At 44.6% G+C, this 27,051-nt stretch overlaps 1 protein-coding gene across 1 annotated transcript; it reads left to right on the top strand.

Annotated features, from left to right (window-relative positions):
• LOC126484532 (venom toxin OcyC11-like) lies at positions 1-27,051 on the top strand. Its single transcript, XM_050108080.1, has 3 exons — positions 1-169; positions 21,535-21,655; positions 26,878-27,051. Exons 1-3 carry the CDS (start codon positions 70-72, stop codon positions 26,969-26,971), a joined length of 315 nt encoding a protein of 104 aa, XP_049964037.1. The 5' UTR covers positions 1-69; the 3' UTR covers positions 26,972-27,051.

Genomic DNA, 27,051 nt, shown 5'->3' with positions numbered 1-27,051 from the left:
CACGGAGGGCGTTACGCAGGAAGAAGCGGGCAGCCACTGCGACGCCAGAAGACACGCCAACGCCGCACCATGAGGACCACGACAGCGCTGCTCGCCGCCTTCTGCGCAGCCGTGCTGCTGGCCACGGTTCACGCCGACGTCAGCATCCAGGTCGTCACCGAGTGTCCGCGTAAGCAACCACGCTCTTATTCGTGCCATCCGTAACATGAAACGACGTTACGTTCGCCTCCGTAACTGGATGCAGGGCACCTGGGATCCATTGCTGTCGGCGTTTGAGATTTTCTCCTCTGAGACTGGGTGTTGTGTCGTCCTTATCATTCTTTCATCATCACTGAAGCTCAAGTCGCCTAAATTTCCTCAAATAAAAAGGCTGGCACTATGCGGCCATTAATACTATACGGTTATCTCATATGAACGGCGCTGCGATGTACCATAACTCCAGCTTTTTGAGCAAACCTATACTCGTTCATCACTAATCTAAATACAGGGTGAAGTAACTTAGACAACTTAAAAACTTTGTGTTCTGCCTTACGGCAGGTCTTGTCATGGGGAAAGCCCATTCAGAGATGTCCACCGCATGAGCGTCTAGGGAAGTGATTCCAGCGGTGGTTTCCCGTTGCCTTCCACTGATGATGATGAAATAATAATGAGGGCAACACAACACAGAGTCCCTGAGCGGAGAAAATCTCCGACCCAGCCGGGAATCGAACGCGGGCCCCTTGGCGTGACAGACCGCCGCGCAGACCACTCAGCTATCGGGACGGACTACTTAGACAACCACACACAACAAAAGAAGATTCTCTCTTTTTTTTTTTGAGTCATTAGTCTTCTGACAGGTTTGATGCGGCCCGCCACAAATTCCTCTCCTGTGCTAACCTCTTCATCTCAGAGTAGTTCTTGCAACCTACGGCCTCAATTATTTTCTTATGTATTCAATCTGTATCTTCCTCTACAGTTTTTTACCTATAAAGTTCCCTCTAGTACCATGGAAGTCATTTCGTGATTTCTTAACAGATGTCGTATTAATCTGTCCCTTCTCTTTGTCAGTTTTTTCCTCATTGTCCTTTCCTCTCCGATTCTGTACAGAACCTCCTCATTCCCCACCTTATCATCTACCTAATTTTCAGCATTCGTTTGTAGCTCTACATCTCAAATGCTTGGATTCCCTTCCGTTCCGGTTTTCCCACAGTCTATTTTCACTACCATACAGTGCTGTGCTCCAAACGTACATTCACAGAAATTTCTTCCTGGAAGTAACGGTTGATACTAGTGGACCTCTCTTGGCCTGGACTGCCCTCTTTCCCAGTGCTAGTCTGCTTTTGATGTCCTCCTTGCTCCGTCCGTCATTGGTTATTTTGCTGCCTACGTAGCTGAATTCCTTAACTTCATATACTTCATGAACATCGATCGTAATCTTAATTTTCTCACCGTTCTCATTTCTGTTACTTCTCATTATTTTCGTCTTTCTTCAGTTTATTCTCAATCCATATTCTGTACTAATTAGACTGTTCATTCCATTCTGCAGATCACGTAATTCTTCTTCACTTTCATCAGCGAAACGTATAATTGATATCCTTTCACCTTGAATTTTTATTCCACTACTGAACCTTTCTCTGACTACTATCACTGCTTTTCGATGAGCACATTGGATAGTTGAATAGTGTGTGTGTGTGTGTGGGGGTACTAAATCCCGGTCTTAAACCCTTTTTAATCCGGGCATTTCATTCTTGGTCGTCCAGTTTTATTATTCTCTCTTGGCTGTTGTACATATCGTACATTACCCGTCTCCCCCTGCAGCTTACAACTACTTTTCTCAGAATTTCGAACATCTTGCACCGTTTTACGTTGTCGAACGCTTTTTCCAGGTCGACAAATCCTATGAACGTGTCTTGATTGTTCTTCAGACTTTCTTCCATTATCAACTGCAACGTCAGAATTGTCTCTCTGGTGCCTTTACTTTTCCTAAAGCCAAACTGATCGTCGTCTAACATATCCTCAGTTTTCTTTTCCATTCTTCTGTATATTATTCTTGTCAGCATCTTGGATGCATGAGCTGTTAAGCTGATTGTGCAATATTTCTCTCACTTGTCAGCTCTTGCAATCTTCGGAATTGTGTGGATGATATTTTTCCGAAACTTATATGGAATGTCGCCAGACTCATACACTTTACACGCCAACGTGTAGGTAATTCTTATTAACGTTTAAAAATCCCTGAAGCGACGTAGATGACGCTGGCTCAAATACTTTAATATAAGACACATGGGGTCGCAAATGTCTGGAAATACTCCAAAAGTGGGTGACAAATGTCGAAAATGTGATGTTACTAGAGGGTTTGCCTCGTTATACTTGCAGAATTCTTGCTTGTCCATTCTACCCTCGCTATCAGGGGGCAGTACTACACATTCATTCTTGCATTATCCATTGTGATACGGTAATGCTGGCATATAGCAACAAAGTAGAAATCATTTCATACGTCACATCTTGTCCGATAATTGACTTCGACTTCAGAACACAGCACGTGTGAGGACTGTGTTACATTTCCTGAATATATTTTTTTGCCTTCAGTGTTTACTTAAGTACAGAGTCCCTGTTTCACGCATTGGACGAGTCACGGTTGCAAACCTTATGTGAGAACGTAAAACCCGCTGTGAGAAACGTTCTGCGAAAATGCTGCAAGTAGCACCATAACCCTGATAATCATCTGCAAGCTCATTAAATGTAAATTGAATTTATTGTAGTCTTGTATTACCACTAGCCGGCCGAAGTGGCCGTGTGGTTCTGGGCGCTGCAGTCTGGAACCGCGAGACCGCTACGGTCGCAGGTTCGAGTCCTGCATCGGGCATGGGTGTGTGTGATGTCCTTAGGTTAGTTAGGTTTAAGTAGTTCTAAGTTCTAGGGGACTAATGACCTCAGAAGTTGAGTCCCATAGTGCTCAGAGCCATCTGAACCATTTGTGTTACCACTACCGCGAGCACTCCTGTATCACATTGGATAATGCAAAATCGTAAACGGATCAATCTAGCGGAGCACTACCCTCTAGTGGCGAGATTAGGTGCAATAACTTTCTCCTCCGAATGCGAAAATATTTTGTTGACACCGACCTACATAGGGAGGAACGATCACCAAGATAAAACAAGGGAAATCAGCTCATACGGAAAGATATAAGTGTTCATTCTCTCCACGCGCTATACGAGATTGGAATAATAGAGAATTGTGAAGGTGGTTCGATGAACCCTCTGCCAGAGTATCCATCTAGATGAAGATGTAGATGTAGACAAGCCCAAATGCTGCTGGTTCGAAGAGGTGCGTTATCTGGTGACGTCACATGTTAAACATTTGTCATCCGCATCTGGGATATTTTTCTACATTTTCGTCCCCGTGTGTCTTATACTAAATCACTTGTCTCAGCGTCATATACGTCGCTTCGGAGGTTTTAAACGTTAATAAGAATAAACCTGTATTCAGAAATCAGGCAGCACTCTTGGTTTCCAGACTGAAATGGGAAACTCCTCATAGCATCCCATTCAGATCTTGTGGTAAGATGGCCCAGTGGATAGCTTGTCAAAAACTGAAACAGATGAGGCATGAAAACAGGAAGAAGGTGTGCTGAACTGTGAAAAAAGAAGAAAAATAGAAATAGTGAACAGTCCAATTTTAAGATGAGAAACATAATCACAGTGATATTGTACGAAGAGTATTCTCTAAGAAAAGTTTTGGTCAGTAATTAAGTGTCGTGCCTTGTGAGACACTATCGTAATTACTTCCAGGGCGTGACAGCATTCCGAAGAGTACTGTTTCCGTCTATCGCTTGCGTCTTTGTCCCGCAGTCTTCGCAAGGTCGGCGTGGTTACAATCGGCTTTGGCATGGTTAGTTTGAAGGGGTGGCCGGATGCCCTTGCTGCCGCCACCCCGTATCCCTTGGGATGAAATTAGTCCACCCCCGGCTGTCTGCATCTAGTGTGAATCATGAAACAGTGCGAACGTGTTGGAAATGTTTGAGCGTCGTGTAACGGAGGCGGGACGTGGGGACCAGCGCGCTACTCACCTAGTGGGATGTCGAAAACCGCCTAAAAACCGCAGTCAGGCTGGCCGGCACACCGGCCCTCGTCGGTAGTCAGCCAGGCGGATTCGAACCGGGGCCGGCGCGCCTACCCGAGGCCAGGAAGCAGCGCATTAACGCTCTCGGCTAACCTGGCGGGTCTTGTAACGGGCCGCGCGATATTAGCCGAGCGGTCTCAGGCGCTGCAGTCATGGACTGTGCGGCTGGTCCCGGCGGAGGTTCGAGTCCTCCCTGTGTGAGTTTGTCCTTAGGATAATTTAGGTTAAGTAGTGTGTAAGCTTAGGGACTGATGACCTTAGCAGTTAAATCCCATAAGATTTCACACACTTTTGATTTCTTGTAATGGTACTGTATATCGGGGCTGCCACGCTGACTAGATCTGCGTTCACTTTGCCCTTTTATAGGAGTCGTGTGTTTGTTATTATTATCGTCCTGTCAGATGATCAAAACATCGATTATTCTTTGAAGTGGTCCCTAGATACAACATTGCACCCTGAATTTCACCTGGATTTATCGAACACAGTCTTGTGTTAAAAGACTTTTGCCGTCTTCCGGATTCGTCGACTGACGTTTTTAATTTTCATCTACCTCTGTAAGTCCAGAGGCAATAATTCTGGTGAGCGCACACGCCATTTTGTGTTTCCTGAACGACCTATTCAACTGTCTCCCAATGTTCTGTTGCGAAGATCTGTATTTATGTGCATCTTCATATTTTCGCTCACTCCGAAGACGGCAGGACGGTATTCAGTCGAAATATTAGAAGAAGAAGTCGAATTTATGAGGCTGCCAGCCAGAAATTTTATGGAACCATTTGTAATTATCTTCAATGCCAAAAAAAAAAAAAAGTGAAGCACTCAGAACTGGAAACCTCACGATTTGCAAGAATATGTGATGCTGTTACAGTGATCACAATATCGAGTAAAATTTTCAAAAATGTTCAAATGTGTGTGAAATCTTATGGGACTGAACTGCCAAGGTCATCAGTCCCTAAGCTTACACACTACTTAACCTGAATTATCATAAGGACAAAAACACACACATCCACGCACGAGGGAGGACTCGAACCTCCGCCGGGACCAGCCGCACAGTCCATGACTGCAGCGCCTTAGACCGCTGGGCTAATCCTGCGCGGTGTCAAATTTTCAAAGAACTTGTCAGCATGAACTGCCTTACCAGAATGAGACTGCACTCCCGCTGTCCTGGATGCATGCACTGACTCGGTTGGGAACGACGTCATGAAACTGTCGTATTCTCTCCTGAGGCAAGCTGGCAGTGTTGACATTCGAGCTGGTCCTATGCGTCCAGAATGAGATTTTCACTCTGCAGCGGAGTGTGCGCTCATATGAAACATCCTGGCAGATTAAAACTGTGTGCCGGACCGAGACTCGAACTCGGGACCTTTGTCTTTCGCTGGCAAGTGCTCTACCAGCTGAGCTAGCCAAGCACGACTCACGCCACGTCCTCACAGCTTTACTTCTGCCACTACCTCGTCTCCTACCTTCCAAACTCTACAGAAGCTCTCCTGCGAACCTTGCAGAACTAGCACTCCTGAAAAAAAGGATATTGCGGAGACATGACTTAGCCACAGCCTGGGGGATGTTTCCAGAATGAGATTTTCACTCTGCAGCGGAGTGTGCGCTGGTATGAAACTTCCTGGCAGATTAAAACTGTGTGCCGGACAGAGACTCGTACTCGGGACCTTTGCCTTTCGCGGGAAAGTGCTCTACCAGCTTCTTGGTCCTATGCGTGTTTTCTCGGGGTTATGTCTGACCACGAGAGTTCCGCAACATGACGCAGACAGTTCATAGAGACACATATCATGTACGGATGGGCATTACCCATTTCAAAAGTGGAGGTCACATCGCAGGTAACACGTGAGGATGCAGGATGTCCGTGACGTACCCTGAGTCACTACCAGCCGTGAAATCAAACCCAACAGCATCCCGCGTGGGGTAGTCGTGCGGTCTGAGGCGCCTTGCCTCGGTTTCCGCGGCTCCTCCCGTCGGAGGTCCGAGTCCTCCCTCGGAGACGGGTGTGTGTGTTGTCCTTAGCGTAACTTACATTAAGTTAGATTAAATAGTGTGTAAGCCCAGGGACCAATGACGTCAGTAGTTTGCTCCCGTAGGAATTTACCACAAATTTCCCAACTGCTTACCGCACCATTTCGCCAGGAGTTACATGGGTCAGGAGTAATACCATTGCGCCTCTCCTAAACGTTGAAACAGCGGAACCTCCGACGATATTCATCCGGGGTAGTGCAGAATCGCGATTCATAGTTGAACACAATGCGACGCCATTCTTCAGCAGGCCATGCTTCCCGGTCAGTCTATGTTGTCGTACTAACGGCAGCATACGCATGGGATGGTAATTCTTTGTGCTATTAGTCTCTGACCAGTGTTGCGGAATGACCCAGAATGTTGCAAGGTGTCCATTACTTGTTCTCGGATGGCAGGCGTGGATGTGTGTGGTCGGTGTGCAATACTACCTTCTCCCCTTCTGGTGATAAAATGCGGTAGACGGGAACCTCGACTATGAGTGTGCCTGCCTTGACGTTGCCATGCAGTTCAACATTGGATCACTGTACCATCCGAAAGCCTCACAAACTCGATATTGCACGATTCGATGACCCTGCTAAGTGGAGACCCGCAATGGGGCGCCTTTCAAACTCTGCCAGCTGCCGACAATACTGTCCCAAACGAGTACGTGGCGTCTCCGTGTCCTTCGCAGCTGTCACTCAAGCCTCTTATATGCCCTATCAGGCCTGGTAACAACATTAAACACGAAGAACATCAATGCACTCTCTTAACAAAATGGAACACCTACAGCTGTCCTTATGATGTCATTTACCACGTGGCTAGTAGTTTCGGTGCTTCCGTGCACTATTTTCAGGTCTTAGCTGATGTTGAGGAGGTTAACACCATCTGTATACACGATGCATCAATGGCCAACATCTTAATTGGTTTTCGCAAACTATCTGTAACCACAATTTTGTGTCTTCAACCGTCGATTTGATGGTATTAGCCCCCTCAGTGTGAGTTAAGACCTGAAGATGGACCACTGAAGCACCGAAACTGGTAACCGTGTGGCAAATGACGTCATAAGGACGGCTGTAGCTGTTCCATTTAATTATATAAGTGAACGACCAAAGTCCATCTGTAATATGCCACATCTTATTACGGATATGTTCCACCAAATAAATAATACGTATCTTGTGTGATCTGTGGTGCTGCTTCTTGATGCTGCCGTAGGTTCATCTTGATGTTACTGCATCGCCACGTGGGAGTCTTGTAATGGTGTGAATAAGTTTCAGTACTTCTTGTTCACAAAGAATTTTATTTCGCACGCTAGATGTTTGGCGGCGAACTACATGCATAAAACTCATCTGAAGTCTGACTTAAGACTGCCTTCTGGCGGATTACAAATCGCTGCTATTTATATGATTTCAAACAATTACTGGTGCTGTTACATATTGAATTTTGCATATTTAACAATTAAAGTTTTTTTATACATCTTCCCTAATTTCATAGAAAATTACATGGCATAACGTTGAATAATTTCAAGCAAAGACAGGAAAGAATATATTTCTATAAAGACCATAACTTACATGTTTTATCATTGCAACAATATATTTCACTAATTTGCATACATTATTTTATTAACAAAAAGGAGAGTTATCCTAGCATTTTCAAGTGAACAGAGAGATTAGTTTTATTGAACGAAAGGCCTAGATTTTATTAATTAAATTTTGTAAGAGTAAAATTTTACATTTTCTATATGGTCTTAATTACAGTTTCATTAACTGACACCATTTAGAACATGACCTTGTTTGATCCTGATTGAAAAATCATCATGTCATATTTTTATTCATCATCATCATATTTTTATCAGGGATACAAATTACTTCTGATCTAACAAAACACAAAAATAGGTGTCTCTCGATGACGTGAAATATTGGAACTTTAATCGTTAGTTACGCCATAAATACAGTAGCAATTTTATTCCTACTATGTGCCTGTAGTTTGTATTGTGTGTAAATTGTGATCGGACATTAGTTTTTAACCCAACGTGTTTACTTCATTCTATATACTAGTGAGGCCCAGCGTAAACAATGTCAGAACAACAGTTTAAATAAGTATAAATTACGAACATTACATATATGCCCTCTTTGGGAGAATGGAGATGAGACAGGAATGGGATACAGGATTCCAATAGGGGTTGTGGTATTACACCTCAAACCTCCAATCCAAGGATGGACATAATAGAACTAAATGAACTCTGGTGGCCATGTTACACGTCAGATTGCCCCTCTATTCGCTTGCGGTCTCTTTTTGTGTAGTCCATGTCCTCTCTCTTTCTCTCTCCTTCCTCTTTTTCCTTGTGGACTAAACGCAGAACGATTAAGATGCGCATGAAGTAAAAAAAAATGTCATACTCCCTTTTCGGTGAAACCAACAGCAGAAGAAACCGTAAGACTAAAGAAATAATGGAATGTTACAAACAGATCCACGGGACGGGTGCGATTATGCCCTTAAATGTGAAGTACACAGATGACAAATTTCTGTTGATCATAATGAGCGAAAGTTTTCCGTCCTAACAAACGATCCTTTTATTGTCATGGCGATAAAGCCCGATTTCTGATTGCACCACACTGTGCACCACATGATGGACCCGACTCTATGCCGTAAGAGTACATCTTAGACCTTTGGCCTACGAACTGTCCAATCAGCGAAACATTCGCTTTTTTCATTTAGCCGATAACTTCGTTAGCCGGCTTTGTGACTTACCAGTTATCAGCTTCATATAAAAAAGTGTTGAATACGTCGGAGGGGCACCTTATCGCTTCACATGGGTCGCGGTTTATTACGCGGTCAGTATCCATAGAGAGCATCTTTGCTTCTTCAAATGTGAGTTCATAGTGAGTTCATAGTGAAAACGTTTCTCGCGGAGCTCTAATATGAACGCAACATTAACGGATTTCGATCATTACAGTCCTGTGTTCGTAATTTCCGATGTCTCAAAAAATCTATCACAAAAAATTGTAATTCGATAAAAAATTTGGCTCGGAGAAAAACTTCTGCATCGTTCTCCTACCTCCATCTTTTCCTCTTTCCCACTTCTACCACTAGCTTACCAATCTACTGGCGCGGTGTTTTTGCTCTTTTCGATAGTTTTGCCAAGCGTCGCGTCATTTTCTCATTTGAAAACAGTCTTTTTCAAAACTGCACCCCGCTAATAATCTTTAAACGAGTCAAACCTGTATAACCTACCAAACAGCAGCGCTGATTTAAATTTAACGACGCAACGGATTTTTATTACTTCCGTCTCCATTTCGAGAAATTCCTGGAGATACCTAAAGCACACCATTATTTCAGCCCCCATCGCCGTAAACAGTCTGAGAAGGTTATGTTTCAGAAAAAAATCGCTTTCAGCTATATATGAACTTTTACAGTTACGCGACCAGTTTCGTGATGTCAAATCACATATTGAGGTGTACACACGCCTAATACGTATAAGAGGGGTACTCAACCTTCTCAAGGTAAAATACTATTACCGGCAACAGCAGGGCGTCATAGTTCATACTGACCAGGTCAAAAACTGATATTTCGAGTAGCCTTGCGGTTCTAGGCGCTACAGTCTGGAGCCGGGCGACCGCTACGGTCGCAGGTTCGAATCCTGCCTCGCGCATGGATGTGTGTGATGTCCTTAGGTTAATTAGGTTTAATTAGTTCTAAGTTCTAGGCGACTGATGGCCTCAGAAGTTAAGTCGCATACTGCTCAGAGCAATTTGAACCATCTGAAAAACCGATATTTCATTTCTGAAACATGGTTACTTCAGCTGCGGTTGCTCTCAACAGGAAACCACTTGGAGCCTGAGAAAGGAATCGTTTCTCGTAACTTGGTACTCTGGACATAGTGCCAAATCTTTGTGATCGTCAGGCAAAGTAATAATAAGTCACATCAGGTCCATCTGTGGTTGCCGTTATGTAAGTACTGGTGACTGAAATTCAATACATAGCCTCCTTCAAAAGACGAATATTTCCTACTATTGATGGTTCAAATGGCCCTGAGCACTATGGGACTCAATGTATGAGGTCATTAGTCCCCTAGAACTTAGAACTTGTTAAACCTAACTAAGCTAAGGACATCAAACACATCCATGCCCGAGGCAGGATTCGAACCTGCGACCGTAGCGGTCTCGCGGTTCCAGACTGCAGCGCCTAGAACCGCACGGCCACTCCGGCCGGCCCTACTATAGTGTTCACCATTTCACTTATCGCTTATATAAGCGATACGTCTATGAAATATGAGTGCTGAGATTGTCGACATGCCTAATGATGGTTCGAATAGTCTTCTTTTTTCGGGGGCCTAAACGAGTTTTAAGAAACTTATGGAGGCCGACCTTACGATAGTTCATCCCTATTGGTCCTTAACATCACGAAAACATACAAAGCAGAAAAAATGCAAACACTACACGTACTGCATTCACACCAATGAAGATGGAAAATGTTGTTTGGTTAGTGGCGAAGATAACGGATATTTTTCCACCTTCGAGTGCATTGGAATACGTTTTGAGCATGGTGATCCCACCCCTGTCTACAGTGGCTTATGCAACACACACACACACACACACACACACACACACACACACATACATACATACACACACAAATTAACCATCACGCAGGGATTATTCGAATGAGACGGAAAATTGTAGATGTGGTGTATAAGTACAGACAAACAAATGGCTACAATTTCAAAAAAATTAGATTATTTCTTCAAGAAAAAGAGCTTCATGAATTGAACAAGTCAATAACGCGTTGGTCCACCTGTGGCCCTTGGGCAAGGAATTATTCGGCATGGCGTTGACTGGTAGTGCTGTTGGATATCCTCCTGCCAAAGTCTGAACAACTGGCGCGTCAGACCGTCGAAGTCTCGAGATGGCTAGAGGGCCCCTGCCCATAGTGATTGAAACATTCTCAATTGGGGAGAGATCCGGCGACTTTGCTGGTCAAGGTAGGGTTTGGCAAGCACGAACAAAATCAGTAGAAACTGCCGCTGTGTGTGCGAGGGCATTTTCTTGCTGAAATATAAGCCCAGGATGACTTGTCATGAAGTGCAACAAAACAGGCCGTAGAATAATATCGTCGACTTATCCCTATGCTGCATCCAGAAACTCTGTCAATCAAAGCCAAGCCGAATAAAAGCTTGCTCAAGGGCCAGAGGCAGACCAAAACGTTATTGTGAATTTTAAAATTTTCCCGGCGAATTGACTGTTCAAACAAATTTCGGGCTTGCAGCCGGTCGTCGTTCAATACTTCGCACGATATTTCAACTGGGCGCCTGCCAGTCATCTTCAGGTGAGCCGTCGCAGCCCAGTTGAAATATCGTGCGAAGTATTGAACGACGACCGGCTGCAAGCCCGAAATTTGTTTGAACAAAACGTTATTGACTGCCTTAATTCGTGAAACTCTTTCTCTGGAATAAATCATCCAATTTTTTTGAAATTGGAATCATATTTTGTCTGTTGATCGCATCTACTAATTTCCTGTCTATTCAGATAATTCCTTTTTTGATCTTACATGTACCACGTATTGGTTTTCAAGGTGGTGGCTGAATAAACGGAACGATAACAGAACTGAATCCACGTATCGGGCTTCTGACAAAGTTTAAAGCATTCTGGGCGTCTACACTGGGATTATGCACTCTACTTTGTCATCTGTGTTAGCTACTACACGACGTATAAGTTCCGAATGAACAGTAAATCGAGGGAAAATATGGAACCAAGAAATATGTAAAAATCTGAATGGTACAGATGAAGAAGCAAATAAATAGGTTAGGAACTAGAGAATAGATACCCTAAACTATGTATTTAACATAAAGAACAATTTGAAAGTCATCCTCCGCAGCTGGATAACTGTGCCTGGAATTGAGTAGCAGTAACTTTAGTCAAAATTTATTCCCATCCATAAATTAGATAACTTTTTCAGAGATATTTTATGTTCACTTGTAAACGTAGTTCATATAGATGCAATTAGTACGTGGTTTTCGAATTCAGTGAAGTGCCTTTTCACATATTACAATTTCAAATAACTGCTGACAGTGGTGTATTTATGTCTGCTGTAGGTTTCATACAGTTCAGAAACAAATATTGCAATACACGCAGAATATCACAATTTGTTTACTGCAATGGATTTTTCAACATTGTGTTCATCACGTAACTTTTTTGGTATTTGTTTATTTATTTTGCTTATTGAACATAGTTGACAACGTATTGAACTAGTCAACGTACATATAGATAAAGATCTTCATTTTTTGGAATGTAATTTGTTTTTAGAAATAATAATAAATTATTTAAAAAAGTCAGTGTGCACGACTGCCATGCTAAGAACCCCACTACCGCCAAGTATTTTTGCCTCATGGTAGGACTGGAACCTCCACCACCTGGCTTGACATAATACAGCACATGCCTTACACGATGAACTACCTGAAAATGCGGAGGTAACGGAGATTTCTTCTCTCGACAACTGTGAATGATTTGTATGAAGCTTCCTGCTGTACATAATGGTTACCGGATTCTATTATACATCGATTTTGAAAGGTGAAAGAGTCCTTCTTGACCGTGATTTGTGTAATGGATTTCGCAAACAGTAGCGATTACACAACTCAGAGAACTGTACTGACATATGAACAATAGCTATTATAAGAAGGAGATGAAGTACCTGGACTTTTCATCTCACGTTATCAAAAATAAATAAATAAATAAATAACATGGTTCAAATGTCTCTAAGCACTTAACATCTCAGGTCATCAGTCCCCTAGACTTAGAACTACTTAAACCTAACTAACCTAAGGACATCACACACATCCATACCCGAGGCAGGATTCGAACCTGCGACCGTAGCAGCAGCGCGGTTCCGCACTGAAGCGCCTAGAATCGCTCGTTCACAGCGCCAGCACGTTGTTAAAAAACACCAACTAACTATTCGAATGCAAATAGTGGGAGTATACATAAAAGTGGAGTGAGCGAAAGAGTGTAAAATGAGGTAGCTGCACGTTTTCATATCTGATATCAGTGAAACCATAACTGAACGTAATAAGCGTACATTAAGTGCCTCACAAAAAGCGTCGCGCATGGTTCTAAATTAAACCGCTATTATCTTTTTTATGGACGTATAACCCCAGAAGATTTAAAGGCTCGGAATTTTTATGAGTTGCCTATCTTAACCATTATGGACACCTCAAAGGGCGTCCTTGATCTTTACGGTCAAATTTATACTGATAATTTAGGAACACAAATTGACTTTTCTGTGATGTGGACCTAATGGCCCCAAATTTAGATATAGTTTTATTATTCATGTAGACAACTTATACCTAAAAGTAACAAAGATTTGTTCAACCAGTCTCACAGTCTCAGTGCTGAGAAGCCAATTTACGACGTTGAACTCTTTGTTCAAAATCATTCTGGAAATTACTTAGCCGGCCGTTGTAGCCGAGCGGTTCTAAGTGCTTCAGTCCGGAATCGCGCGACCGCTACGGTCAGAGGTTAGAATCCTGCCTCGGGCTTGGATGTGTGTGATGTTCTTAGGTTAGTTAGGTTTAAGTAGTTCTAAGTTCTAGGGGACTGATGATTCAGATGTTAAGTCCTATAGTGCTCAGAGTCATTTGAACCATTTGGAAACTGCTTCCGGCTGGGGCTATAGCGCTCTCCAACATTCTTTCTTCCGGCAGTGCTACTTCAGCAAGGTATGCAGAAGGTGTGTTACATCTACATCTACATGGATACTCTGCAAATTGCATTTAAGTGCCTGGCAAAGTGTACATCGAACCAGCTTCACAATTCGCTATTATTCCAATCTCGTATAGCGCGCGGAAAGAACGAACACCTATATTTTTCTGTACGGGCTCTGATTTCCCTTATTTTATAATGGTGATCGTTTCTCCATATGTAGGTCGGTGTCAACAAAATGTTCTCACATTCGGAGGAGAAATTTGGTGATTGGAATTTCGTGAAAAGATCACGCCGCAATAAAAAACACCTTTGTTTTAAAGTTGTCCAGCCTAAATCCTGCTTCATTTCAGTGGCACTCTCTCCCCAATTTCGCGATAATACAAAACTTGCTGCCCTTCTTTGAAATTTTTCGATGTACTGCGTCAATCCTGTCTGTAAGGATACCACAGCGCGCAGCAGTATTCCAAAAGAGGACGGACAAGTGTAGTATAGGCAGTCTTCTCAGTAGATGTGTTACATTTTTTAAGTGTCCTGCCAATAAAACAGTCTTTTGTTAGCCTTCCCCGCAACATTTTCTATGCGTTCCTCCCAATTTAAGTGGTTCGGAACTGTAATTCCTAGGTATTTAGTTTGGAAAGTATGAGAGAGAGGTGTAGCAGTCAATCTCATGTTTAACTTTTCAGTTACGATTATGTAAACGTGAAGTGACAGACATTCTGTCCTCACTTGCAGTTTCCTCAACGGTTTTTGTCGGTCGTCTCTCAAAATGTCATTAACTACAACGCTGTAGTCTGTTGCAGTCAATGGCCTTTTCTTTCTTGGGCTGTGCTCTGTGCTTACCCGATCTTCACGGAAACGAAAAGACCACTGTGATACTGTGCTACGATCTAGTAGACTATTCCCGCACGCCTCTCTCAAAGCATTGTGAATTTCCGTTGGGTTCTTTCCACATTGGGATTCGACTTAGATGTACGAACGGTGGTCACAGCATTTAACTCGAGCTGACTCGGTTTCAGTCCCCTTTTTAGAACTGAATTACCCACGACACAGCCACGTGAACCAGCAAACACAAATACGACTGTCACGTCTAAAGACTAGCTCACAATTGACATGAATTTCAACTTTATCACACGACCGTAACCTTCGCTCTTGAGTGGTCTGCAATGACTTTCAAAATGACCCTGGCATTTAATCGACGTGATTGTGTCGGGCAGCACAGCACTAATACTTTATTCGAACATTACAGGATTGGTTTTCCTAATTATCTTCACTAAAATTTTTACACATTTAGAGGAAGCTGTTATTCATCAAACCAATGCTATTCTTTCTATACAAGTCATCCTGAATACTACGGCAGCCACTCAAAGACAACATTTTCGACGTTTTCCATTACACTACACCGTCATCATAAACAGTCGCAGCACTGCACTCCTTGCCCACTATGGTAAATTTCTTCCAGCTGGGCTAATACCTCATGCGAAATTTTTCTTTCGTCAGTCATTGGGCTTTGCGGGAAGAACATCCACCCTCAACACGTTTTAATAAATGTGAAAATATCAAGATTGTTAAGTACATCTCCAGTTTATTCTGTACGCTATCTGTTTCGGCCATATAATACGCCATCATCAGGCCCTCTATACTAGAAACTGACTGAATTTTCCATTCACAAAGTTATATATGCCTTATGTGAAAATAACCACTAGCAAGCGACAACTCGAACACTTACATACGTGTTACTACAAAGAATAATGCTCCATCTTCTGTAACCAGTCAAGAACTGTGAAGAGAGAGAAGTTCCACCATGTACACATTACAGATGAGTGTGTACTGTTTTATAAGGTAGCGCCACCAATGTTCATGTGCTAGACAGTTCTTTGTTTAAACAATTTTAGAAACATATGCCTCATAAGCAATGTTCATTCATAATTTTGTACAACCTTCAATACACTCTAAGAAAAAGAAAAAGAAAAAAAATGAAAAAAACCTGCGTACCAAGAAGGAATTATCCAAACGAGACAAAAATCGGCAGATGTGACGTGCATGTACAGACAAGCAAATGATTACAATTCCAGAAAAACTGAATGATTTATTAAAGACAAAAAGCTTCACAAATTAACAAATGAGTAACGCAGTGGTCCATCTCTGGCCCATATGCAAGCAATTATTCGGCCTGGAAATGATGTGCTCCTGAGGGATATTGTACCAAACTCTGTCCAATTGACGCGTCAAATCGTCCAAGATCCGAGATGGTTGCAGGGCACTGCCCATAGTGCGTTCTCAAGTGGGTAGAGATCCGGCGACCTTTCAGGCCAAGTTATGGTTTGGCAAGCAAGAAGACAAGCAGTAGAAACTCTCGCCTTATGTGGAGGGCGTTATCTTGTTGAAATGTAAGCCCGGGATGGCTTGCCATGAGGGGCAACAAAGCCGGGCGTAAAATATCATCGACGTACCGCCGTGCTGTAAAGGTGCCACAGATAATAACCAAAAGACTCCTGCTCAGAAAAGAAATGGCTCCCTAGACCATCAGTCCTGGCTGTCTGGCCGTAAGCCGGCAACAGTGTGGTATCCTATCGCTGTCAGGGGGTGTCTTCAGAGACTCAGTTCAAAGCGGGACTCACCTCTGAAGACAATTCTATTCCAGGCAGTGAGATTCTAGGCCGAAGATGTGTCTTGAGACTCTCCGGATGGCGCTTTTCTTCTATACAGGGTGTTACAAAAAGGTACGGCCAAACTTTCAGGAAACATTCCTCACACACAAATAAAGAAAAGATGTTATGTGTACATGTGTCCGGAAACGCTTAATTTCCATGTTAGAGCTCATTTTAGTTTCGTCAGTATGTACTATACTTCCTCGATTCACCGCCAGTTGGCCCAATTGAAGGAAGGTAATGTTGACTTTGGTGCTTGTGTTGACATGCGACTCATTGCTCTACAGTACTAGCATCAAGCACATCAGTACGTAGCATCAACAGGTTAGTGTTCATCACGAACGTGGTTTTGCAGTCGGTGCAATGTTAACAAATGCGGAGTTGGCAGATGCCCATTTGATGTATGGATTAGCACGGGGCAATAGCCGTGGCGCGGTACGTTTGTATCGAGACAAATTTCCAGAACGACGGTGTCCCGACAGGAAGACGTTCGAAGCAATTGATCGGCGTCTTAGGGAGCACGGAACATTCCAGCCTATGACTCGCGACTGGGAAAGATATAGAATGACGAGGACACCTGCAATGGACGAGGCAATTCTTCGTGCAGTTGACGATAACCCTAATGTCAGCGTCAGAGAAGTTGCTGCTGTACAAGGTAACGTTGAACACGTCACTGTATGGAGAGTGCTACGGGAGAACCAGTTGTTTCCGTACCATGTACAGCGTGTGCAGGCACTATCAGCAGCTGATTGGCCTCCACGTGTACACTTCTGCGAATGGTTCATCCAACAGTGTGTCAATCCTCATTTCAGTGCAGATGTTCTCTTTACGGATGAGGCTTCATTCCAACGTGATCAAATTGTAAATTTTCACAATCAACATGTGTGTGCTGACGAGAATCCGGACGCAATTGTGCAATCACGTCATCAACACAGATTTTCTGTGAACGTTTGGGCAGGCATTGTTGGTGATGTCTTGATTGGGCCCCATGTTCTTCCACCTACGCTCAATGGAGCACGTTATCATGATTTCACACGGGATACTCTACCTGTGCTGCTAGAACATGTGCCTTTACAAGTACGACGCAACATGTGGTTCATGCACGATGGAGCTCCTGCACATTTCAGTCGAAGTGTTCGTACGCTTCTCAACAACAGATTCGGTGAGCGATGGATTGGTAGAGGCGGACCAATTCCATGGCCTCCACGCTCTCCTGACCTCAACCCTCTTGACTTTCTTTTATGGGGACATTTGAAAGCTCTTGTCTACGCAACCCCGGTACCAAATGTAGAGACTCTTCGTGCTCGTATTGTGGACGGCTGTGACACAAAACGCCATTCTCCAGGGCTGCATCAGGGATTCCATGCGACGGAGGGTTGATGCATGTATTCTCGCTAACGGAGGACATTTTGAACATTTCCTGTAACAAAGTGTTTGCAGTCACGCTGGTACGTTCTGTTGCTGTGTGTTTCCATTCCATGATTGATGTGATTTGAAGAGAAGTAATAAAATGAGCTCTAACATGGAAAGTAAGCGTTTCCGGACACATGTCCACATAACATATTTTCTTTCTTTGTGTGTGAGGAATGTTTCCTGAAAGTTTGGCCGTACCTTTTTGTAACACCCTGTAGATTCCCATTTCAGTCTCCCGAACGTCTCTGTCACGTTCAGGAGTGGGCTGTTCCGTCCCGTTACGATGTTAGCGGCGCGCTTCTGTATTCGTTCCATGTCTGCCGTCATGACTAGTTGACAAGGTCAATAAAACGCTGGGGCAATAACTCTTGAATTGGTTGCACCGGCATTTTTATTCTCTTCTGCTTTCACAGGTGCTCTGTACTTTTCCAGAATCAACAAACCTGCCGACCATTCGTATTACCTAATGCACGTTTCATGTGTTCGTCCCGTTTCGTATACACTGAGGTGTTAAGTCATGGGATAGCGATATGTACACAAACAGATGGCGGTAGTATCGCATATACTACGTACAAAAGGGCACTTTATTGTCGGTTCTGTCATTCGTACCCAGGTGATTCATGTGAAGAGGTTTCCGAGGTGATACGGCCGCACGACGTGAGTTAACAGAATTTGAACACGGGATAGCTGTTGGGAATGGCCGAATCGGACATTAAATTTTGGACATCTGAAGGGAATTCAATATGCCGAGATCCACAGTGTCAAGAGAGTGCCGAGAATACCAAATTTCAGGCATTAACTCTCACTATGGATAACGTATCGGCCGACGGCATTCACTTAACGACCCAGAGTAACTGCGTTTGTGCAGAGTCGTCAGTGCCAAGAAACAAGCAACACCACATGAAATGACGGCAGAAATGAATGTGGGACTTACGGAGAACGAAGGTGTCAAATTAAACGCCCTTCACCCGTCTTTTGTCGGGCAACCACTTTCATCGTTTTACTACGCCATCTTCAGGCCCCTGACCGACGTATAGGAATAATCCTCGCTTGTAATCGAAACAGCGCCCAGAAATACCAGGAAGGAGGTATACGGCTCGTGTTGTTTGTGGTTCAACCATGTGTAGACGGCCTATACCGCGGTTCGATCGGCGTCCGCATTGTTACTGTGTGCCAGGAAGAGTTGTCAAAAAGGGAAGTGTCCAGGGGTCTCGGAGTGAGCAAAGCGATGTTGTTCGGACGTGGAGGAGATACAGAGAAACAAGAACTGTCGATTGCATGCCTTGCTCTGGCTGCCCAAGGGCTACTACTGCAGTGCATGACCGATACCTATTGATTATGGCTGGGCGGAACCCTGAGAGCAACGCCACCATGTCGAATAATGTTTTTCGTGCAGCCACAGGACGTCGTGTTACAACTTAAACAGTGCGCAATAGGCTGCCTGATGCGCAAATTCACTCCCGACACCCATGGCGGGGTCCATCTTTGCAACCACGTCACCGTGCAGCGCGGTACAGATGGGCCCAACAACATGCCGAATGGCCCACTCGGGATTGGCATTACGTTCTCTTCACCAATGAGTGTCGCACATACCTTCAACCAGACAATCGTCGGAGACGTGTTTGGAGGCAACCCGGTCAGGCTGAACGCCTTAGACACGCTGTCCAGCGAGTGCAGCAAGGTGGAGGTAGCCTGATGTTTTGGGGTGGCATTATGTGGTGCCGACGTACGCCGCTGGTGGTCATGGTAGGCGACGTAACGGGTGTACGATTCGTGAATGCCATCCTCCGACCGATACTGCAAACTTATCGGCAGCATATTGGCGAGGCATTCGTCTTCATGGACGACAATTCGCGCCCCCATTGTGTACATCTTGAGAATGAATTCCTTCAGGATGACGACATCTATCGACTACAGTGGCCAGCATGTTCTCCAGAAACGAACCCTACCGAACATGCCTGGGATAGACTGAAAAGGGCTGTTTATGGACGATGTAACACACCAACAACTCTGAGGAATCTACGCCGAATCACCGTTGAGGAGTGGGACAATCTGGATCAACAGTGTCGTGATGAACTTGTGGATGTATCAATGCAAGAGGACGTGCTACTGGATATTAGAGATTGCGGTGTGTACAACAGACTGGACCACCACCTCTGAAGATCTCGCTGTATGGTGGTCCAACAGTGTGTGGTTTTCATGAGCAATATAAAGGGCGGAAATGATGTTTATGTTGACCTCTATTCCAGTTTCCTGTACAGGTTCCGGAACTCTCGGAAGAGGTGATGCAAAACTTCTTTTGATGTGTGTGTTAAGAAGAACAGTGAAAGAAGATGAATAGCAGTACTCGACCAGCTATTGAGCAGCGCTGCTGCATGGCAGAAGCAGTAAGCGCAGGCCGCTCTATCGAACGGGCACGTAAAATTCCCGTATGTTTCAGAATGAAATTTTCACTCTGCAGCGGAGTGTGTCCTGATATGAAATTTCCTGGCAGATTAAAACTGTCTGCCGAACAGAGATTCGAACTCTGGACCTTTGCCTTTCGCAGTCAAGTGTTCTACCGTGTGAGCTACCCAAGCACAACTCAGGACCCCTCCTGACAGCTGTATTTCCGCCAGTACCTCGTCTCCTGTCTTCCAAGCTGTGAGGATGGGTCGTGAGTGGTGCTCAGTCTGTAGAGCACCAGCCCGCGAAAGGCGAAGGTCCCGAGTTCGAGTCCGGCACAGGAAGTTTCCGGTATATTGTTGTGTGTCCCAGGTTGAAATGAAGTTAGGAGTGACCTCTCGTGGCAGTGATGGGGCTATAGGCTGGTCATCTACAGAGCAGGCGTTATATGACGGGAAAAGCAGCAACGTAAGCAGTCGTTGCAACTCTAGAGAACAGAGAAGCTCCACCGGAAACTGTACGTTTATACCTATCTTCCATCTATATATTTTGTAAATTAAAGCATGCGCATCCCTATGTCAACAGAAAGCGTCGACTGGTTTCCCGTTACAAACAAAATGATTTTTAAAGCAGAATTTTAAGTGTCCATTTGGTAGAGAGAGCCCAGAATAGTGCAGTTCCATATTTGCTTTATCGGTATGTATTAAAAGCGACAGCAAAACACGAAGAATTCAATCACAACTGGCAGCACCCAAGCACTGCAAGGCACGTGTTGACTGCTACTGCCAAGAATGCTGGAATGCTGTTTATTCTTCGTGTTTCACGTCCCTGTTAACGAACATCTATAAAAATAGTGTCGCACTAGAATAATCTGGTACCGCTCTATCGAATGGGCACGTAAAATTCCGCTTTAAAAATCATTTTGTTTATAACGGGAAACAAACCGACCCTTTCCGTTAACATTTGGCTTCGCATGAAAGACGTGATGAGCACTATTTCTTTGGGTTGACACCAACTCTACAACGCAAAAATGAATTTACGGAAATCTGCTGAAACATCCGAACAAATGCGTCTGACTACTCTTGCGAGTTATTTATTGCCGTTGCGCAATACAAGGTGTCTGGCCATTTACTTTAGTGCTAACCTTGCGAAGCCGAGGTTCGTCGCCATTTTTTTAAAGAAATTCCAGTCCTGCGAGAAATATAACCTATTTTTCTAATTTTTACTCTCAGGTTGGATTACATTATTCTAATTTAGAAGATGTGGATTCGTCTTATAGTTACGTCCGTTTGTTGCAGATCATCCAGGACAGTGCTTCGACTCCAACACGGGCAACTTCTATAAGAGTGGCGAGAAATGGCTTGTCCCAGGACAATGTGTGGAGTACAGCTGCTCATTCCCGCACATTTATCGTGTAGGGTAAGTCCTGCAGCACTTCGTACTTAAATTTTTGTGTGCTTACTAAGTTTAGTCACTTACTGTGACTAGAGGCTTCCAGCCGCCTCCCATCTCTTTCTCTCTTTTTTCTCTCTCTCTCCCTCCCTCTGTGTGTGTGTGTGTGTGTGTGTGTGTGTGTGTGTGTGTGCGCGCGCGCGCGCGCGCGCGTATGTCTGTGTGTGTCAGAGGGAGGGGGGGGGAGAGGAAAGGGGTTAAATGGGAAACAATCGAAGGTCCGTGGTCGATTGTTTATGGTCAGAAGACATTTTATCGCCACTGGCAACATAGAGAAGGGAATGAGGTGAAACTAAAATACGCTGTTTGGTCACAAGTATCCGGACGCCTCTATGTAATGCGGAATTAACCACTAGATGTCAGATGAGGCGGGGGGTATTGTGTTGTCGGTAGAGAGGCAGTAACAGTAGAGTGGATCAATCTGGAGATGTCAGTAACTTCGAACGTTGACTATTCATATAAAAAGTACATCAGTGACGGTTCAATCCCCCTAAAGCTGCCCAAGTCGGCTGATGTGAGTGTGAAATGGAAACGCGAAAGAACAATCGTGGCTAAACGGAGATCAGGGGGATATAATTATTTAACGTAGAGGAAGGTGTCAGCGATCATAAGGTTGTGACAGCATCTATGACGACAGGTCGTATAAGGAATGTTAAGAAAGGTAGGAAAATATATTTGCTCAGGAAGTGTGACAGGATACAAATTTCAGAATACCTCAGCAGTCAGCATCAAATATTCGGTGATGAGGACGAAGATGAGAAGAACAAACGGAATAAATTCAAAGGCATCGTTCAATATGCCTTAGACAAGTATGTTCCGAGTAAGGTTTTAACGAATGGGAAAGATCCACCATGGTTAGATACCCATGTTAGAAAAGCGCTACGTAAACAAAGAGCACTTCATCTCTGATTCAAGAGAGGAAAAAACCTAGCTGACAAACAAAAGCTGAAGGAAGCGAAAGTGAGTGTAAGGAGAGCAATGAGAGAAGCGTTCAATGAGTTTGAAAGTAAGATGTTGCCAACCGACGTGAGTAAAAATCCTAAGAGATTTTGGTCGTATGTAAAATCAATAAGTGGGTCAAAATCATCTATTCATTCTCTCGGCCATACTGGCAGCGAAACGGAAGATAACAGAGAGAAGGCCTAAATACTGAATTCGGTGTTCCGAAGTTGTTTCACAGCGGATGGTGGTAGCACTGTCCCTCCTTTCAATCCCGGAATTGAAAAGCAGCTACAATGGCTTAGTAGTGGAAAGAAGTCAGATCCAGATGAGATACCTAAAAGATTCTATAAAGATTATGCGAAAGAACTTGCTCCCCTCCTAGCAGCATTTTATTGTAGATCGCCTGAGCAACGAAAGGTACCTAACGACTGGAAAAAAGAGGTCATTCCCGATTTTAAGAAAGGCAGTAAGACATATCCACTCAATTATAGGCCTATATCGTTGACGTCAATTTGTTGTAGAATTGTGGAACGTGTTTTATGCCAAGAGTAATGACTTTTTTGGAAAATGAACATCTCTTTAAAAATCAACATGGATTTGGCAAACAGAGAACCTGCGAAATTCAGCTCATTCTGTTCCTCCTTGAGATCCACAGCACAGTGGACAACGGCGCTCAGGTTGATACCGTGTTCCTTTATTTCAGTAAGGCATTTGGCACCGTCCCGCATTGCCTTCTAATGAAAAAAATACGAGCTTACGGAGTGTCGCAGCAGATCTGCGATTGGATCCAAGACTTTCTTGCCGATAGGACTCAAAACGTCGCTCAGGACCATTTCTGTTTAAAATGAATATAAATGATCTAGTAGAACGCGTCGGAGGCTCTTTAAGGCTATTCGCAGATGTTACAGTTGTCTATGCCAAAGTAGCAACGCCAGAAGATAGTAAGGATTCGCAGAGCGACCTGAAGAGAATTGATGATTGGTGCAGGCTGTGGCAGTTGACCCTGCACGTAAATAAATGTAACATTTTGCGAATACATAGGAAAAGATATCTACTACTGTATAGTTGCACTATTGATGACAATCAGCTGGAGACAGCGTCTGCCGTAAACTATATAGAGCGACCTTAAGTGGAATGACCATATAAAGCAGATAATGGGAAAAGCAGACACCAGACTCAGATTCATCGGAAGAACCTTAAGGAAATGTAACCCATCCACGAAAGAAGTGGCTTATAAGGAGCTTGTTCACCCGATTCTTGAGTATTGTTCATCTATCTGGGATCCCTATCAGGTAGGGCTGATAAAGGAGATAGAGAAAATCCAACAAAGAGTAGCGCGTTTCGTCACGGGATCGTTTAGCTGGGGAGAGAGCATTACGGAGATGCTAAGCAAACTCCGCTGGCAGACGTTTCAAGAGAAGCGTTGTGCATCACGGAGAGATTGACTGTTGAAATTTCGGGACAGCAAATTTCAGGAGGAATCGGATAACATACACTACTGGCCATTAAAATTGCTACACTACGAAGATGACGTGCTACAGACGCGAAATTTAACCGACAGGAAGAAGATGCTGTGATATGCAAATGATTAGCTTTTTAGGACATTCACACAAGGTTGGCGCCGGTGGCTGACATGAGGAAAGTTTCCAACCGATTTCTCATACACAAACAGCAGTTGACCAGCGTTGCCTGGTGAAACGTTGTTGTGATGCCTCGTGTAAGGAGGAGAAATGCGTACCATCACGTTTCCGACTTTGATAAAGGTCGGATTGTAGCCTATCGCGATTGCGGTTTATCCTATCGCGACATTGCTGCTCGCGTTGGTCGAGATCCAATGACTGTTAGCAGAATATGGAATCGGTGGGTTCAGGAGGGTAATACGGAACGCCGTGCTGGATCCCAACGACCACGTATTACTAGCAGTCGAGATGACAGGCATCTTATCCGCATGGCTGTAACGGATCGTGCAGCCACGTCTCGATCCCTGAGTCAACAGATGGGGACGTTTGCAAGACAACAACCATCTGCACGAACAGTTCGACGACGTTTGCAGCAGCATGGACTATCAGCTCGGAGACCATGGCTGTGGTCACCGTTGACGCTGCATCACAGACAGGAGCGCCTGCGATGGTGTACTCAACGACGAACCCGGGTGCACGAATGGCAAAACGTCAGTTTTTCGGATGAATTCAGGTTCAGTTTACAGCATCATGATGTTCGCATCCGTGTTTGACGACATCGCGGTGAACGCACATTGGAAGCGTGTATTCGTCATCGCCATATTGGCGTATCACCCGGCGTGATGGTACGGGGTGCCATTGGTTACACGTCTCGGTCACCTCTTGTTCGCATTGACGGCACTTTGAACAGTGGACGTTACATTTCAGATGAGTTACGACCCGTGGCTCTGCCCTTCATTCGATCCCTGCGAAACTCTACACTTCAGCAGAATAATGCACGACCGCATGTTGCAGGTCCTGTACGGGCCTTTCTGGATACAGAAAAAGTTCAATTGCTGCTCTGGCCAGCATATTCTCCAGTCTCTCACCAACTGAAAATGTCTGGTCAAATGTGGCCGAGCAACTGGCTCTTCACAATGCGCCAGTCACTACTCTTGATGAACTTTGGTATCGTGTTGAAGCTGCATGGACAGCTGTACCTGTACACGCCATCCAAGCTCTGTTTGACTCAATGCCCAGTCGTATCAAGGCCGTTATTACGGCCAGAGGTGGTTGTTCTCTGTACTAATTTCTCAGGAGCTATGCACCCAAATTGCTTGAAAATGTAATCACATGTCAGATCTGGTATAATATATTTGTCCAATGAATACCCGTTTATCATATGCATTTCTTCTTGGTGTAGCACTTTTAATGGCCAGTAGTGTATTACTTGATCCCACATACATCTCGCGTATTGACCACGAGGAGAAAATTCGAGAAATTAGAGCCAATAAAGAGGCTTACCGACAAATATTCTTTCCACGCACTATTCGGGAGTGGAACAGGGTTGGAGGGACCAGGTAGTGTTACCGAAATTACCCTCCTCCACACACCATTAGGTGGCTTGCGGAGTATGATGTAGATGTAATGTACTGGCGGACAGGAATCGTCAAGCACTAAGGAAGGTGGTTTAAGAAATCGGACAAGCGGAAGGAATCACTCGTGAGTTCCAAAGGGCTACCAGCAGTCCAACTAGCATAGTGGCTGAGGGTAGGGAACTGTAAAGACTGGACCACAACGGTCGAGCGGTTTCTCATAAGCCACGTATTTCCGTTGTCAGTCCTAAACGACGCTTGAGGTGGTGTAAAGAGCCACACTACTGGACAGTGGATGTCTGGAAATGATGGTTCAAATGGCTCTGAGCACTATGGGACTTAATTTCTAAGGTCATCTGTCCCCTAGAACTTAGAACTACTTAAACCTAACTAACCTAAGGACATCACACACATCCATGCACGAGGCAGGATTCGAACCTGCGACCGTAGCGGTCGCGTGGTTCCAGACTGCAGCGGCTAGAACCGTTCGGCCACTCCGGCCGGCTACTGGAAATGATTGGAGTCACGCTATACCCTGTGCCAATCCGGTGGAAGAGATTACATTAGGCCAATGCATGGAGGACTTTAGGCACCAGCGTGTGTTGTGCCAAAAGTAAACTACAGGGGAGGTGGTGTTACGGTGTGAGGGCCTTTTTCTTGGTTAGGATGTGGTCTCCTTTCAGCGCTGAAGAAAACGCCAAATGTGGAAGAATATAAACGCATTTTATAGCCTTGTGTACAGTAGAGGGATAGTTCAGAGACAACACGCCCTGTCATAAAGTAGCACCTGTGAGGCAATGGTTTGTGGACAAGAACTTGCGTGCAACGGGCTGGTGTGCCACGAGTCCCACTTTCAACACAATGGAAACCTTTGGGATGAGTCAGAACCTCTATCCCCGGCGTCCAACACCAGTACCTTCTCTGGTTTCGGCTTTTGAGAAAGAGTGGCTGCTCTTCTTCCACAGAAACGCAGAAGCGGCATTGAAACTGTACCCTGCAGAGTTCATGCTGTCATGAAGGCGAAGGGGGGGGGGGGCGGAGGGGGGGGGGGGGACTCAGCCAAGTTTAATGAACACTAACTGTGGTCCGGAAACTTGTGAGCAGATAATGTAAATGGTCAGTGCTGATTTATGGGTTAGTAAAGAAACGAAACTTATTCCGCAAAAGCGACGATGTGTTACCCGAGAACTAATCCTGGTCCCTAATGTTGCAGGTGCGGTACGGTGGGCACATCACCTCCGTGTGAGGTGGTGAGGGACACGTCCAAGCCGTACCCAGAGTGCTGCCCCACCGTCAAGTGTCCATAGAGGCAGTCTCAGATTCGTCGTCCACATTTAATTACTGTATTCTGCTTCAATAAACCAACTGCATGTACCAGCCACGAAAA

This window comes from Schistocerca serialis, chromosome 6 (genome assembly GCF_023864345.2).
Source record: "Schistocerca serialis cubense isolate TAMUIC-IGC-003099 chromosome 6, iqSchSeri2.2, whole genome shotgun sequence".
NCBI lineage: Eukaryota > Metazoa > Arthropoda > Insecta > Orthoptera > Acrididae > Schistocerca > Schistocerca serialis.
This window is presented reverse-complemented; position numbering and strand designations above follow the sequence as displayed.

What these genes read in the sequence shown, in the direction of transcription:
- LOC126484532 (XM_050108080.1), top strand. Translation starts at nt 70, where the DNA reads ATGAGGACCACGACAGCGCTGCTCGCCGCCTTCTGCGCAGCCGTGCTG. An exon ending in GGTCGTCACCGAGTGTCCGC is followed by an intron (nt 170 to 21,534) that starts GTAAGCAACCAC and finishes CGTTTGTTGCAG; the next exon opens with ATCATCCAGGACAGTGCTTC. An exon ending in CCGCACATTTATCGTGTAGG is followed by an intron (nt 21,656 to 26,877) that starts GTAAGTCCTGCA and finishes CTAATGTTGCAG; the next exon opens with GTGCGGTACGGTGGGCACAT.